This window comes from Vicugna pacos, chromosome 5 (genome assembly GCF_048564905.1).
Source record: "Vicugna pacos chromosome 5, VicPac4, whole genome shotgun sequence".
Lineage (NCBI taxonomy): Eukaryota > Metazoa > Chordata > Mammalia > Artiodactyla > Camelidae > Vicugna > Vicugna pacos.
Window position 1 is genome coordinate 2137809 of NC_132991.1, and position 14880 is coordinate 2152688.

Genomic DNA, 14880 nt, shown 5'->3' on the forward strand with positions numbered 1-14880 from the left:
ATGTGTGTGTGTCCATTTCTGGGTTCTGTGTCCATTGATCTGTGTGTTTGCCTTTCTCTAATGCCACACAGACTTGATTACGGACAGTAGCTGAGCCTGGAGATTGGGTAGGCAGATTCCCCCTGCTTTATTCTTCCTTTCCAGAATTCTTTTATCTGTTCTGGTGCTACTTTTTTTTCCATATAAATTTGTCTAAATGTATAACAGAATCTTTCTGGGATTTTGATATGAATTGTTTTAAATATTTGTATCAGGTTTTTTGAGGCGGGAGAATTGACATCTTTATTATGTTGAGTTTCCAGTCCATGAAAATGGGCTTGTCTCTCTGTTTAGATCCTGTGTGATGTTTTTCACCAGCATTTTGTAGTTTTCAGTATATAAATCCTGTACGTTTTGTTAGATTTACACTTAAGATTTTTTTTTGAACTTTTGTATATGGTATTGTATTTTAAATTTGTTTCCCCATATTTATTGCTGGTATAAAGAAACAATTGATTTTTATATGTTGATCTGGTAGCCTGTGAACTTACTAAACTCACTAATTAGTTCTCTAAGTATTTTTTGTAGATTCTTAGGGATATACTGCATAGACAGTCATGTCGTTTATAGTTTATTTCATCCTTTCTGTTCTATGTGCCTTCTGTTCCCTTGTGTGTCTTATTGCCCTGGTCAGAACTTCCAGTGTTGTACTGAGTAGCAGTGGAGAGAACAGGCATCCTGGCCTTGCTCTTAGTTTTAGGGGAATGCATTCAGTTTTTCCACATTGAGTATGATGTTAGGTGTAGCTTTTTTGTAGATGCTCTTTGTCAAGTTGAAGAAGTTCCTCCCTTTTCTAGTTTTCTGAGCGTGTTCGTCATGAATGGGTGCTGGATTTTCTGCATCATTTGATACAGTCGTGACTTTTTTGTTTTTAAACCTGCTAATACGGTAGGTTACAGTGATTGATTTTCGAATATTGAACCAGCCTTGCATCCCTGGAATGAACCTCACATGGTCATGGTATATAATTCTTTTTGGTATATAATTCTTTTTATTTATTGCTGAAATCTCTTTTTGCAAGTATTTATTAGGAATTTTTGCATCTGCGTTTATGAAAGATACTAGTCTGTAGTTTTCTGTTTTTGTGCTCTGTCTTGTTACCAGCTAATACTGGCTTTATAGAGTGAGTTTGGGAAGTGTTCCCTGCTTTTCTGTTTTTTAGAAGATATTGTGTAGATATTGGTGTTAGTTCTTCTTTAAACATTGTTAGAAATGTCCAGTGAAACTATCTGGGCCTGGAGACTTCTTTTTTGGTATCCTTTAAATTACAGATTCTGTTTTCTTAATAGTTATAAGGCTATTCAGTCTTTATTTCATATTGAATAGGTTGTGGTATTTTATAGTTTTTGAAGAATTGGTCCTTTTAATTTATATAAATTGTCTAATTTATGTGTGCAGCTCTGTCATTTGGTCCATACACACTTAAATTTTCTTGATGTATTAACCCTATTTTCATTATGTGTTGTCTCTGTTTCTGATCATTTTCTTTAGTCTTATGTCTAGTCTGTCTTATATTAATATAGCCACCTTTGCTTTGCTTTTTATTAATGTTTGCACAGTGATTCTTTTCCCATCTTTTTTCTTTCAACATATGTATCATTACATTTGAAGTGGGTTCCTTGTGGACAGCATATGGTTGGGCCACACCCTCACCGCCTCCCCCCCACCCCCAACAAATCTCTAGTTTGTAATTGGTATATTTTGACCATTTACATGTTTCTGTTGTGTAAGTTTAAGGTGTACTGTCTGTTACTTTGATACCTTTATATGTTGTAAATGATGGCCGTGTAGCAGTGTTTATTGCATGATTGCACTATGACGGTTACTGGCTGTGTTCAGTATGCAGCAGGTTAGCTCTCTGTGGCTTCTTTACTGCTTGTAACAAGTCTGTGCCCTTAAACACCATCACTCCTACCTTCCCGCATAGACCATTGACTTCCAGTGTAATTTCTGAAATGTTCAGTATGCCGTTTTGTCTTTTGTTTTCCTTTGGTTCTGGTTTTCATTTCTGTGTGTTCTTTCACTTGCTTTTTGTGAGGTACTAGAACATGTTTTAGGGGTACATTTTGATTTATCTGAAATGTTTTTGAGTATCTCTTTTTTAGTAGTTGCTTTGATTGTTATATTATACATAAATATTTTTCAAAGTCAGTTGTTCACATTTTACCAGGTCCAGTGAACTGTCAAACCATACTCTCTAAATTCCTTTTTCCTCCCTCAATTTATAGATTGCCTTAAATGCTTCTTTACATACATTGAAAACTGTATTAGATGGTGTTATAAATTTTGCTACAGCTGTGGTTTTATTACGTTTGCATGTATTCTATTCTGATCGTACTTTCTTATCTCCTGATGTTTCAAGATTTCTTTTATTATTTGCTGTCTATTTAGTAAACTTCCTTTTGTCATTCTCTTAGAATAGGTGCCCCAGATTCTTGTTTTCCTTCATCTGAGAATGCCTTGATTTCTTCTTTGTTTCTGAAGAACATCTTCACTAGTATAGATTTCTGAGGTGACATTTCTTTTCTTTCAGCACTTTGTAAATGTGTGTTATTTCCTTTGGCCCTCTTGGTTTCTGGTAAGAAATCTGTCATTCAGATTCCCCCCCATATAGGTAGTACATTATTTGTTTCTGGTTACTTTCTTTGTAGTTTTCAGAAGTTTGACTGTGGTGTGTATTGGTGTGGATATTTGGGGGTTTATCTTGTTTGGTATTCACTCAGTTTCTTGAATATATAGGTTTATGTTTCTTGCTAAATTTGGAAAATTTTAGGCTGTTATTTCTGGAATGTTTTTTAGGCTCACCTCTCTCTTCTGAAACTGATGACACCGGTGTTAGGTGTCCCACATGTCCCAGAGGTTTTGTTCATTTTTTTCTTGAATCTGTTTTCTCTCTGTTGTTCTAATTGGGTAATTTCTGCTCTTTATGCTCATGTTCATTGATTATTTTTCTCAGTTACCTCTGTTTTGTTATTGAGTCCATTTATTAAATAATTTATTAGTTTTTTTATTTCTAAAATTTTTATCTGATTATTCTTTATATCTTGATATATATGTGTGTATATGTATCAAGATATATATCTTTATATAGTTTTTCCTGAGATTTCCTGGTTTTGTGGAGGGTTTCTGTTATGTATTTCAAACATGTTCTTAATTGCTTATTGAAAATTTTAGTGATAGCTGCTTTAAAATCCTTTCTAGATAATTCAATGTCTTTGTCATCTTGGTGTTGGTCTCTTTTGTTGTCTTTTCTCATTCAGTTTGAGGTCTTCCTGGTTCTTGGTATGGTGAATTATTTTTGATCAAAACCTGGACATTTTAAATAATATAAGACTGAATCCATGTAAGTCTTGCATTTTAGCAGCCTTCCTCCTAATGCTGCTCTGGTGGGTGAAGACGGGGTCTGCTTCGTTGCTTCCACGTAGTGGTGGAAGTCTGGGTTGTCCACTGGGGCACATCTGACCCTGGGGCGTGGGCTCCCCGTCCCTCCTGGGAGGGCTGGGAATTCAGGCCCCTGTCCAGGGGTCTGCTGACAGCAGCCTGCCTGGGAGCTGGAGTGCCTTCCCTGCTGCTCCCCAGTGCGCTCGACTGGGTCTCTGCCGAGCCTGCCCCAGCGGGACAGGAGGATACCTTGTTTCTGCTGGGCCAAGGTGGTGGTTTGGGCTCCCTGCATGGTCTCCACTGACACTGTGGCCATGGGGCTGGGGGTGACTTGTTTCCATCTGGCAGGGATGGAACGCCCAGTTTCCCCCTGGGCCTTTTCTGACACTGCTTGGGACGGGGCAGGGTGGCGTCTTGTTGCAGCCTGCCAAGCCTGGAAGTTCAGACTCTCCATACTAGACCTTTGCCGGTGGGAGTAACTCCCATAGCTATTTTTTAGTGTTTGGCTAGAATAGAGCAGTTATTACTTAAAAATGGTCTCTTGCCAGATTGCCCTTTTCCTCCCTAGAATCTTTGGGCAGAGGTAACAGGCTTTCTTGAGGCCTTTTTTGTCTGTACTTACTGGCATTTGCTGGTTGCTGGCTTCTCGACTGTCCAGGCTAGGATGAAGGAGGTGGAAAGGAAACCTAGGGAGCTTGCTGTGTGTCCTTCTTAGGGTCATGAGGTCCCTGGACACTTGGCTGCCTTCTCCCCACCTTTCAGAGTCTCTTTGTGTGTGTTTTATGTATAATGTCAAGGCTTTTCCGTGTCCTGCTTCTGTAAGATAACAGCTCTAGATCTGCACATGTGTTTGCCAGGCCACAGCTCCCTGTTTTCCCATGACATAGTCCTTGTCACATAACAGCAGTAATTGTAGTTGTCTATAAACATGTCTGCCCCCCACCCAACACCTGTGAGCTCATAAAGGCCAGGCCCTTGATCTCCACATCTCCTGGGATGTGGTAGTCACTCCCCTGTCAGTGGAGGCCATCTCACAGGCATGTGCTCCTGGCAAACTGCCAGTCACGTGCCGGGCCGTAGACTTCAGACCCCATCCACATCCTCAGTGTTTTATATTCTCCTGCCAGGAACTGCTGGAAATTGGGGCTGGAGAGGGTTCTGCTGTGAGGCTGGCTTCAGTAGGAGAAAACTGGTTTTGGATGAATCTCATTTGTCACCTCGTCCAACCTGATCATTTTAGAAATGAACAAAGCAAGGCCTACAGCTGTTAGATACACGACTTACTGAAGGTGAAGTTAGTGGTACAGCTGAATTGAAATGCATATCTCTACCAAATCCAGTTCTCTTTTTTCTATATTTTTCCAGCTTCATTTTGCAGCCTGAAAGTAGACTTCAGTTGTGGAGTTTTTTTTTTGTGTGTGTGTGTGTGTTTTAATCTTAAAGGGAATAAGCACACTGTCTCATGTTCTTTTTTTTTTAATGGATTGTTAAACTTTATTGACTGTAACTTGGAGAACCAATTTTAATCAATTATCAGTGGTTTCAAAATTGTATTTTTTTAATTGAGGTATAATTGACCTGCAGCATTATATTAGTTTCAGGTATACAACATAATGATCGATACTTGTACATATTGCAAAATAATCACCACAGTAGGTCTAGTTAACATCCATCATCACCATGCATAAAGAATTTTTTTTTTGTATGTGGAGAACTTTTAAGATCTCTCTTAGCAACTTTCAGATATACAACACAGTATTATTAACTGTAGTCACCAGGCTGTACATTATATACCCAGCACGGACTTATTTTGTATCTGTTCATTGATCAGTGGACATTTAGGTTGTTTCCATATCTTGGCTGTTGTAAATAGTGCTGGAATGAGCATGGGGATGCAGGTATCTTTTTGAGTTTGTGTTTTTGTTTGCTTTGGATGAATACATAGAAATGAAATGGCTGGATCATATGGTAGTTCTACTTTTAATTTTTTGAGGAACTTCCTTCCAATACCGTTTTCCATAGTGGAGGCACCGATTTACATTCCTGCCAGCTGTGTACGCGGGCTCCCGTTTCTCCACATCCTCGCCAGCACTTCTTATTGGTTGTCTTTTTAATAATAGCCATTCCGACAGGTCTGAGGTGATACCTCTTTGTGGTTTTGATTTGCATTTCCCTGATGATGAGTGATGTTGAGCATCTTTTCATGTGTCTGTTGGCCATCGGCATTTCTTTTTTGGAAACATGTCTGTTCAGTTTCTCTGCCCATTTTTAAATCAGATTGGTTTTTTGCTATTATGTTTTATGCTATTGTGTTTTATGAGTTTTTTCCCATATATTTTGATATTAACCCCTTTTCAGATACATGATTTGCAAATACTTTCTCCCATTTAGTCGGTTGCCTTTTCGTTCTGTTGACGGTTTCCTTCGCTGTGCAGAAGCTTTAGTTTGATGTAGTCCCACTTGTTTATTTTTGCGTTTGCAGTCAGATCCAGAAATCATCGCCAAAACCAACGTCAAGGAGCTTATCACCTGTGTTTTCTTCTAGGAGTTTCATGGTTTCTGGTCTTACAGTTAGGTGTTTAGTCCATTTTGAGTTAATTTTTGTGTGTGGTATAAGAGAGTGGTCTAGTTTCATTCTCTTGCATATGGCTGTCTAGTTTTCCCAGCAACATTTATTGAAGAGACTGCCCTTTCCCTATTTTATATTCTTGGCTCCTTTGTTGTAAATTAATTTACCGTGTGTGTGGGTTTATTTCTGGGCTCTATTCTGTTCCATTAATCTAGATGTGTGTTTTTATGCCAATACCATACTGTTTTTGATTACTTTGTAGTTGAGGTTGAAATCAGGGAGCATGCTGCCTCCAGCTTTGTTCTTCTTTGGCTATTTGGGGTCTTTTGTGGTTCCGTACAAATTTTAGGAGTGTTCTGTTTCTGCAAAAAATGCTATTGGAAATTTGATAGGGATTGCATTGAATCTTAGATTACTTTGGATAGTATGAACATTTTAACTATTAGTTTTTCCAGTGCATTAGCTTGGAGTACCTTTCCCTTTATTTGTATTTTCAGTTTCTTTCTTTAGTATCTTATAGTTTTCAACGTACAGGCCTTTCACCTCGTTGGTTAAATTTATTCTTAGGTATTTTTTTATTTTTGATGCAGTTGTAGATGGGATTGTTTTCTTAATTTCTCTTTCCGATGGTTTGTTATTAGTGTGGAGAAATGCAACAGATTTCTGCATATTGATTTTGTATCCTGCAACTTTACTGAATTCATTTATTCTAACAGTTTTTTGGTGGAGTCTTTAGCGTTTTCTATGTACAGTATCATGTCATCTGCATACAGTAATACTTTCACTCTTTCCTTTCCAGTTTGGATGCCTTTTATTTCCTTTTCTTGTCTAATTGCTCTGGCTAGGACTTCCAATACTGTGTTGAATAAAAGTGGCTGGCGTAGGCATCTGTGTCTTAGAGAAAAACCTTTTAGCTTTTCACCACTGAGTGTGATGCTCACTGTGGGCCTGACATGTGTGAGGTATGTTCTCTCTAAACCTACTGTGTTGCGAGTTCTGATAAATGGATGTTGAACTTCAAAATTGGATTTCTAACGAGATGCTCTCTTTGCAGCAGGCGTACGGCTATGGGCCGTACAGCGGCGCCTACCCACCAGGAACCCAGGTTGTCTACGCTGCCAATGGGCAGGCCTATGCTGTGCCCTACCAGTACCCGTATGCAGGTAACTCATGCCAGCCGTTTGGCCCTTGTTTCTCTTCATTCAGTGGGTAGGTCGGTGAAGCCTGAAGAATTGTTATTTCTCAGTTTAAGGGTAAGTGAGCTATGTTTCTCCTGGTTAGAGACCACAGATCACTCTGCTGCTGTGCTTGGAAAAAAAAGCATTCTGTGTTTTCACACTGCTTTACAGAGTTAGAGTAGGCTTGATTTTTAAAACTTGACTGTTGTATCCAGGTTTGTTCCCAAGAAGAGACTTTGTGTTTGCTGAGATCACTTACATTAAGAAACTACCAACCTAAGAGGCCCATTTTAAGAGATAAGAGGTGCTCTTTCTCCTGTTTTTCCCTCCTGGTGAGACATCCTTACAAGATTGTCACTGCTGAGGTGATGTTCCATTTTGCAAGTGAAGTTGAGGCCTGCAAGAGCTTATATTTATTCTGGGCTTTTGCTGGGCTCCTTCCGTTTTTCTCCTCACCTGAAGCAATTTGTAGGTGTGAGTGACTGGCCTGTGTATATGGCATCAAGTCCTGGGTGCAGCCTGTGCGGGGGGGAGGTGCGGGAGAATGCTGCCCACGAGGGTGCAGCCTGCAGCCGGGGCAAGGGGGGCCAGAGCCCGGCCACCCCCAGATCCCAGCGAGCAGATGCTAGTGAGCAAGGACAGGTCCCAGCGGGGCACACAGCAGAGAACTGGCAAAGACTGGAGCTGGGGCTGGGGCTCGTGGAGAGACAGGGAGTCTAAGGGCTTTGGGCAAACATAGCTCAGTGTCTTAATGCAGAAGCAGTGGAAGGAGAATCTGTTAGCAGAAGTGAACGGTCACTGATATTAATGCCACGGAGAAGCCAAGGGGGCTGCCGTGGGGGTCTCTGGGTTTGGCGGCCCCAAACTCCAAGTGGCCTTCTAGTAAGTGGTGGTTCCTGGGTGACTCATGCTGACACCCAGCACGAGTCTCCGCAGTCGTCTGTTCCCGAAACCCGAGCACTTCACTCAGCCCACGTTGATTACAGACGATTCTGCTTTGTCTGACCTTTATGTCAGGTTGAAGACCAATAAAATGATGCTAAACAATGAACTATTTGTCTATCCTCTGATCCTGGGACAACTATTTTTGTTTGAATTACTTTCCCCATATAAAATAATTTTTTAATCTTTGCAATCTTACATTAATTTCTGCATTCTATTCTCAATTTTAAATTTTGTCCAGAGTGCTACATCATCTTCATAAAATTATGTAAAAAATACAGAAATATTTTTAATGATTGCACATTATCACATGAGTGGTGTATTTATTAGTTAAGACTTCTAGTTTGTTGGCTGTTTCCTTTTTAAATTTTTTGTCATAGATATTGCTTTGAGTATTTCTAATCATTTTTTCATTTCTGTTAAATATGTCTTAGAATACATTTGATTTCTGTATGTTAAATGAATATATCAAAGAGCATAAACATTTTTGTTTCTTCTGATACCATTAACAAATTATTAAAGGTTTCAAGTGTACAGAAGTGGGAACAGTGTCAGATTTGCCTGTTACCAGCTTCAGGGGTTACCACATCTTGTTTCACCTCTGCCTTCTCTCCCCACGTCTGGATTATTTTGAGGGAAATTCTGACTTTATAACATTTCATCTCACAGTATCACAGGAAATCTTATATACCATCTATCAAGTTAATTTCCAGAATAGTTCACCAGTTTATAATGCCACGCGGAGTTAAGGATGTGCTGGTTTCTCTGTAACCCCATAAAGCCTGCCTGCTTTGTTAATGCTCTGAAAGTTTAGATAACCTCATTAGGTCTTAAGGTAGAGTCAAGTTGCTTTGGTTCAGATTTCTGTGCAGCTCACAAAGAGAAACACTATAATTATTTACTAGTTAGATTTTTTTTCCTTGTGTGAATTTTTTTCCCATTTATTTTTCATAAAGAGAGCAGTCTCAGGGGCAACCTTGGAATACTTGTGCGGCGGGCCGCGGCAGGTTGGCAGGCGGTCAGCACTGGCCTGCGACAGCCAGCGGGTGCGCGTGCGGTGGAAGGGCCGGCGCGCAGCCGCGTGTGCCGCTCACCTGGCGGGAGCCCTCCAGCCCGCCCTCCTGGCGCTCCAGCGCTCCGCGGGCTCCACGACGCACTGCCCTCCGGGGCCCGTAGAGGCCCTCGCCGTGCGGGAGCTGGCCACACGCCTTCTCTTTCCGGCGATCGGGACCAGTGGTCGGTCAGCCACTTTGAAAAGTGCAGAGGGTGCTGTATACACACAATAAGTATTCAGCTTTGACTTCCGTAGGTGGACATTTGTTCGGGCTCTTTTGCTCTGGGCTCGAGGTCTTTGCTTTGAGTTGGCCCCTCTGGCTGGAGCGCTCTGTTTTTATGTCTGGTAGGCACTGTACTCACGCACTGCAGTTTGCAGGGCGAGCTCGAGAGCAGACCCCTGGATGCTGTGATTCTAGGTTCCTTCTCCCCCATCCTTTGTCATTACTCAGTCCCTTGGTGATGGTAATTTGTAAAAGTTACTGCCTTTATTTAGTCTTTACCAAAGTATCTAACTTAGTTGTCATGGGGACAGTGTCTGCCTTTTTCACATTCACATTTTGATCATTTATGTAAAGCTTAGTTAAAGTAGGTAATTACAATAAGTACAGCTTGGACTGTCCCTAGCTGACTTCGGTAAGGACTTAGCTCCCCGGTAGGAACAGAGGTGAGCAGGCGCTGCAGGAGAGGTCAGCTCCTGGCCGTGCGGGGAGGGGTCCGGCCGTGGGGCTCACAGAGGGAAGGAATGCAGATTTGAATTTTTCAGGGGACCTTTTAATTAGGTCAGCCAGCAGGTTCCTACTGTTCCTACTGCCTTTCACTAGTTGGAGTTGCCTAATTGAATGTGTTTTAAATTTCAAGGCTAGACGAGAACAAACATTACATTTCCAGTTAACTTTGTGCAAATAAATTTTAAATTTGTTTAAAGTTTTCTTTTTAGAAGTTTTCCTTCTAACATATATATTTTTCCCCACAAAGATACACAGTTAAAAATGAAGAGTGGGTTATGTTAGCAGATTCAGGGTTTAATTTAAAAATGATTTGCACCAATACTAAGAAGCATTTAGCTTTCGGAGGGGCTTCTTGACTCTCCTACTGGCTCCGGGCGCTGTGTGTCCCCCACGGTCCCTGCCTGCCCACCGTCCTCATGAACGCATTGTGGGGGCTGAAGGTGAAGCTGGAGGCTGCAGTGTGTGGCCTCATTAGGATTCTGCTCTTCGCAGTGTCTGGAACGTGGACCTTGATTCCCTCTTAGTGTGAGCTTAGAAACAGAGGTGTGCTCCTCGCCTGGCCGGGTCCGTCACCTCCGCCTGTGAGGGAGAAGAGTCGGGGGGCAGTCACCAACCCCCCCACCCTCCCGAGGGAGGCAGGGCCATCACGGGAGGGGCACGTGTGCACGGAGAAGCCTCACGGTCCCCAGTCAGGTGAGCCATCTTTGGCTGCATGTTGGACTTCACAGCCTGCTCCTCAGGGGTCTTTTTTCCTTCTTTTCTAGGAGTTTATGGACAGCAGCCTGCCAACCAAGTCATCATTCGTGAGCGGTACCGAGACAATGACAGTGACCTGGCGCTGGGCATGCTGGCTGGAGCGGCCACAGGCATGGCCCTGGGGTCTCTGTTCTGGGTCTTCTAGAGCCCACGGGACCTGGATGTGCATAGCTTCTCGTACCCCGTGTGCAATAATATAATTTGCAGGGCATTTCTGTTTGTGATAATTGTTTTTGATAATAGTTTTAACAGTTCTTTTGAAAGTAGTGGCATCATAGTTATAACTAATCCATGTAAGTAGCAGAGACAAGGGTTTGGACTGCTGTTCAGCTAAAGCGTGGGCTGTCTGGGGGCACTGGCTCGTTCTGAGAGTTTTCTTATTGAACTCTCAGGATGCTGCATTTGAACACACCTGTTTGAAAGGCCATTTTCTTTCTAGAGTTGGGTGTAGTGCTTAAGGGGTAATTTATTTTAGCGTTATGCTAGTAATATGGTGGTGTATGAGTGAGTGAGTGTGGCAAGAAAAGCTGCAGCTTTTTTGGTTTGAGACTTTGAAACCCCAGACCAGAACTGGCTGTGTGTTGCTTCAGGAGCTGTGGGCTGGAAGCTCTGCCGGGCGGCGGCGCGACATCTCCAGGCTCCTGGGGCTCCGGGCGGCGCCCGGCAGAGCTGACTGCTCAGGGTGATGGGGGTGGCAGTTCCCCCTTTAAAACGAGGCTTTTTCGTTTTAGCCCCGCTTGTTTGTTTTTGCCAGTGATCTTTGGCAGAAAACATCCCCAAGAAGGAGTTGACTTGAGTGTCAACGTTTTAGAGCTTTATCATTTAGAACTTGAAGAAGGCAAACCACATACAGGCACTTGGAGGTAGATTGGCATTACTCAAGAGACATCATGTTTTGCGCACTTGCTTTGAGTATTTTTATTGCCACCTTAGCCTACTGATAGCTTATTTTTCTACTGGCTGAGAAAATACGGAGAGAATGGTGAGGAGCGGCGACCGGGAGCCGTCCTTAGAGTTATGTTTCAGGGGTCGCACTGCGCAGAGGGTGCGCTCCCTCCCTCTGAAGGCTGCTTTGGAGCCCGTTTCCCTCCTGGGCAGGACTGGGCCCTGTGGCCGGGGAAACTCAGGGTGAGGATGGGAATCGCGGCCTGACGACATGTATGACCTGCCTGGGATGTCACTCCACCCGACCAGGGCGCCTGCCTTGTTCTCATTTCTGACTCGAATGTCACAGAGCTTAAACCATTTAATTTTGAGCCCCAGCTATGTATGAAGCTCTGGAAAACCCAGAGTCCTGCAGTTCTGTTATTTCTTTATCTGTGTGAGATTTTAAAACTTCGGTTGTTCCAGTTTTCTGTCCTGCATGCTTTAAAAAGCTGTGAAGGGCCTGCCCCGTGCTCCGTGTGGCCCTGTTTTCCGTGAAATACACTCCTGGTAGCACAGATTCGGCTTTTCTTCTTGTGGCCAGTTACATGTGTACTTTCCTGTTTCACCGGCAACCAGCTCCTCTACGGCAGACTTAACTAGATCTCCGTAGGAAATCAGATGCCAAATGAACTTTGTGGGGAACACAGGTCCGTTTTCCCAGCCAGTTCGGCTGCACTCGTGGGTCCTAGGGAGCCTGTCTCCAGCTGAAAGGGAGTGTACTTGACTGCCACCTCTTTTGAATGTTTGACATGGTGGAAAATTGCTAGATGTGATGTGTGACAACACTGGTTTTGATGGTTAAAAATGTTGCTTTTATGGTTTTACATCATAAGTAATAAGAATGGCTTTGTTCAGATGGTAATGGTTGTTAAAGCTGTATGCTTTACTGACAAAATATATGACCTCAGTTTGTAACATTGCCTTGGGGTATAAATTTTGTGCTCGGCTGGAACCACAGAACACTGAGTCATGTCACCAAAATGGCCCTGAAGCAAGCGGCCTGCCTGTGTTCCCCTCCCTGTCTGCCCTCTGACGGGGAAGGGGGACAGGGCCGTGGACTGATGCTCGGCACGTGTGTGCGCCTGCCGTCCCTGCCGCAGTGGCGCCAGCCCCAGTGGGCAGCCGTAGTTGCATCTGGAAGTTCACTGTCACTAGTGACTGGACCCTGAGTATATCCTAGGTATAGAGGAAGGCTGAGGCATGTCCTTCCCCTGGCCCCGACTCCCAGGGACGCCAGCGTTTGATTGCCTCCCTTAGGTAACCCTAAATCGAGAAGTTGGGTGGGTTGGAAGGACCTCATTTGGGCTCGAGTCAGCATTTTAGTTCCCTGTACTTACACAGTATACAGGTGGGCCATTGACACTACTGGGGTCTTTTAGCTCCGTCCTTTGAATTCCTCGAGTTCAGTTCAGGATCTTAGAGGTACAGAGAAGGGAGAGACCAGTGTCTGCACTTTAGCTCATCATTCATGCGACAGGCCTGGCCGGGGGAGGTCTGGGTCAGACGGGGCGCTCCTGCCGTCGGGACGGAACGAGCCACCTCTGTTTTCTGCGTTAACTGTGATCGTGTGTGACGCTGACTTCTTCCTGGGTGTGTGTGGACTCCGGCATGGAATGCAGCTCCGTTTTCCCCCTACAGTTGATCTTTTTTCTGATTGCTTGCCTGTCTAGTATTCTGTTGTGTCCACAGGACCTATTTTTCCCTGTATATGCAGATTGTATGTTTATAAGTGGAAATGTTAATACATTAAATAATTGTTAACCTTAAAGCATACTTCATTGACTTCTGTTGTTTTTTTTTAATTCAGTTTATTTAAACTAAAGACAAAAACAGTTGATTCTTCCATCTTATACCCCCTGCCTCTGGCAACCACCCTTCTGTTTTTCAAAAATTACTTTGTAGTAACACACTGTCAACTCTCACAGGCAGTGAGAGGGCCATTTATCGAGTGTTCCCGAAGTTCTCGGGAAAGGATTGTCACATCAGAAAACAGTAACTCATTAAATTCTCATAGTAGCTGTAGGGAGGTATTGGCCAAGTTACACTGGATGAAACTCAGCCTCAGAAGTTGACGTCTTCTCGGGAGCACGCAGGTAGTAAGCGAAATGGGTTTATAGCTGATCCCCCCCCTCCCCCGTGCCGTGTGCATTTGAGAGTGTAATTCCCACAAGGACATGAGGTCAGTACTTCCAAGATGACGTAGAAAGCTGTCTTCCTCAGCCAGCTCCACTTGGCCATGCGGGTTCAGTGCCTTCTCCAGTATCTTTGGGTACATGACTTTGTGTTTCTTGTTTCGTTTCAAAATTTAAAAAAATTTCAGTTTCTGAATTACCTCACTTTCCCCTGCGCTAGCTTTTCGGACGACATCACCTGCTGCAGACTTTGATTAAACTGTGACGTGTGGTTGCCTGTGACAGTTTAAGATGACGAATCTCATACTAGGAGCCCTGGGTCTCTTGGTTTTGTTTCTTCAGAGGAGAATCTCTTTTGTTTTGCCTGTGGACAGTTACTTTTGGGTGGAGAGAGGAGGCAGCCAGACTGGTAGCCCTTCTGTTTTCAGCCGGACTTCATCTCCAGATTTTTGTCATGCTGGCCCCTGCTGCCTCGGGCTGTTAAAAAAGTTTTTGAACACATATAGCTCCAAAATTGAAAGAAAAAAAAAGATCCAGTAAAGGGTCTTCTGTCTTCCTATTTCCTATCTTCAGTTTGCTTAACCACTTATACTGGTTTATTTGCCATCTGTGAGCTTCCTCAGGCATGTGTAAGCAAGGACAAAGAGGAGTTCTCGTTCTTAATTTCCGTTTTTTATGTAAAAAAAGTACCATATATACACCAATAGTACTCAGACTTTAGTCTCAGGACCCTATTACACTATTAAGGGTTTGAGGCCTCCAAAGACCTTTTCAAAGGTGAGAGACCTTATCAGTATTTACCATATTAGAGAATAAAATGGAGAAAATGTGAAAACTTTCTTAAGAAATGGTAGACCCATTGTATAGTGACATTTTAAAACAATTTATAAGAAGTGTTTTCCAGTACAAAACCAGCGAGGCAGCATGATGTTTTCACCCTTGAAGAAATGTCTTCAGCATCTGGCCCGACGGCTGGGTCCGCCCGTCTGCTGGTGCACTCGGTCTGTGGGATTTGTGATTTCGGTTGAGGCGTAGAAGGAAGCGCGGCCTCACATAGACACACAGTCAGTCGGAAAGGGAGGACCTAGCAGACCTGAAGGGGTGCAGGGCTCTTTGGATCATTCCTTGAAAACTGCGGGCGTATGCTGTTTGAATATTTTTTTTCATTTAGC

At 43.2% G+C, this 14880-nt stretch overlaps 1 protein-coding gene across 2 annotated transcripts in view; it reads left to right on the forward strand.

Moving 5' to 3' along the window:
• PLEKHB2 (pleckstrin homology domain containing B2) overlaps positions 1-13349 on the forward strand; it is a 41827-nt gene extending 28478 nt beyond the window's left edge. Inside the window, exons 7-8 of one of the 2 annotated variants that reach the window (XM_072960769.1) lie at positions 7044-7152; positions 10658-13349. In XM_072960769.1, coding sequence (XP_072816870.1) covers positions 7044-7152; positions 10658-10794 — 246 coding nt within the window. In that variant the 3' untranslated portion in view covers positions 10795-13349. The remainder of the gene's footprint in view (positions 1-7043; positions 7153-10657) is intronic. The other variant, XM_072960770.1, reaches the window with a different exon arrangement.
• The last annotated feature ends 1531 nt before the right edge of the window (positions 13350-14880 follow it).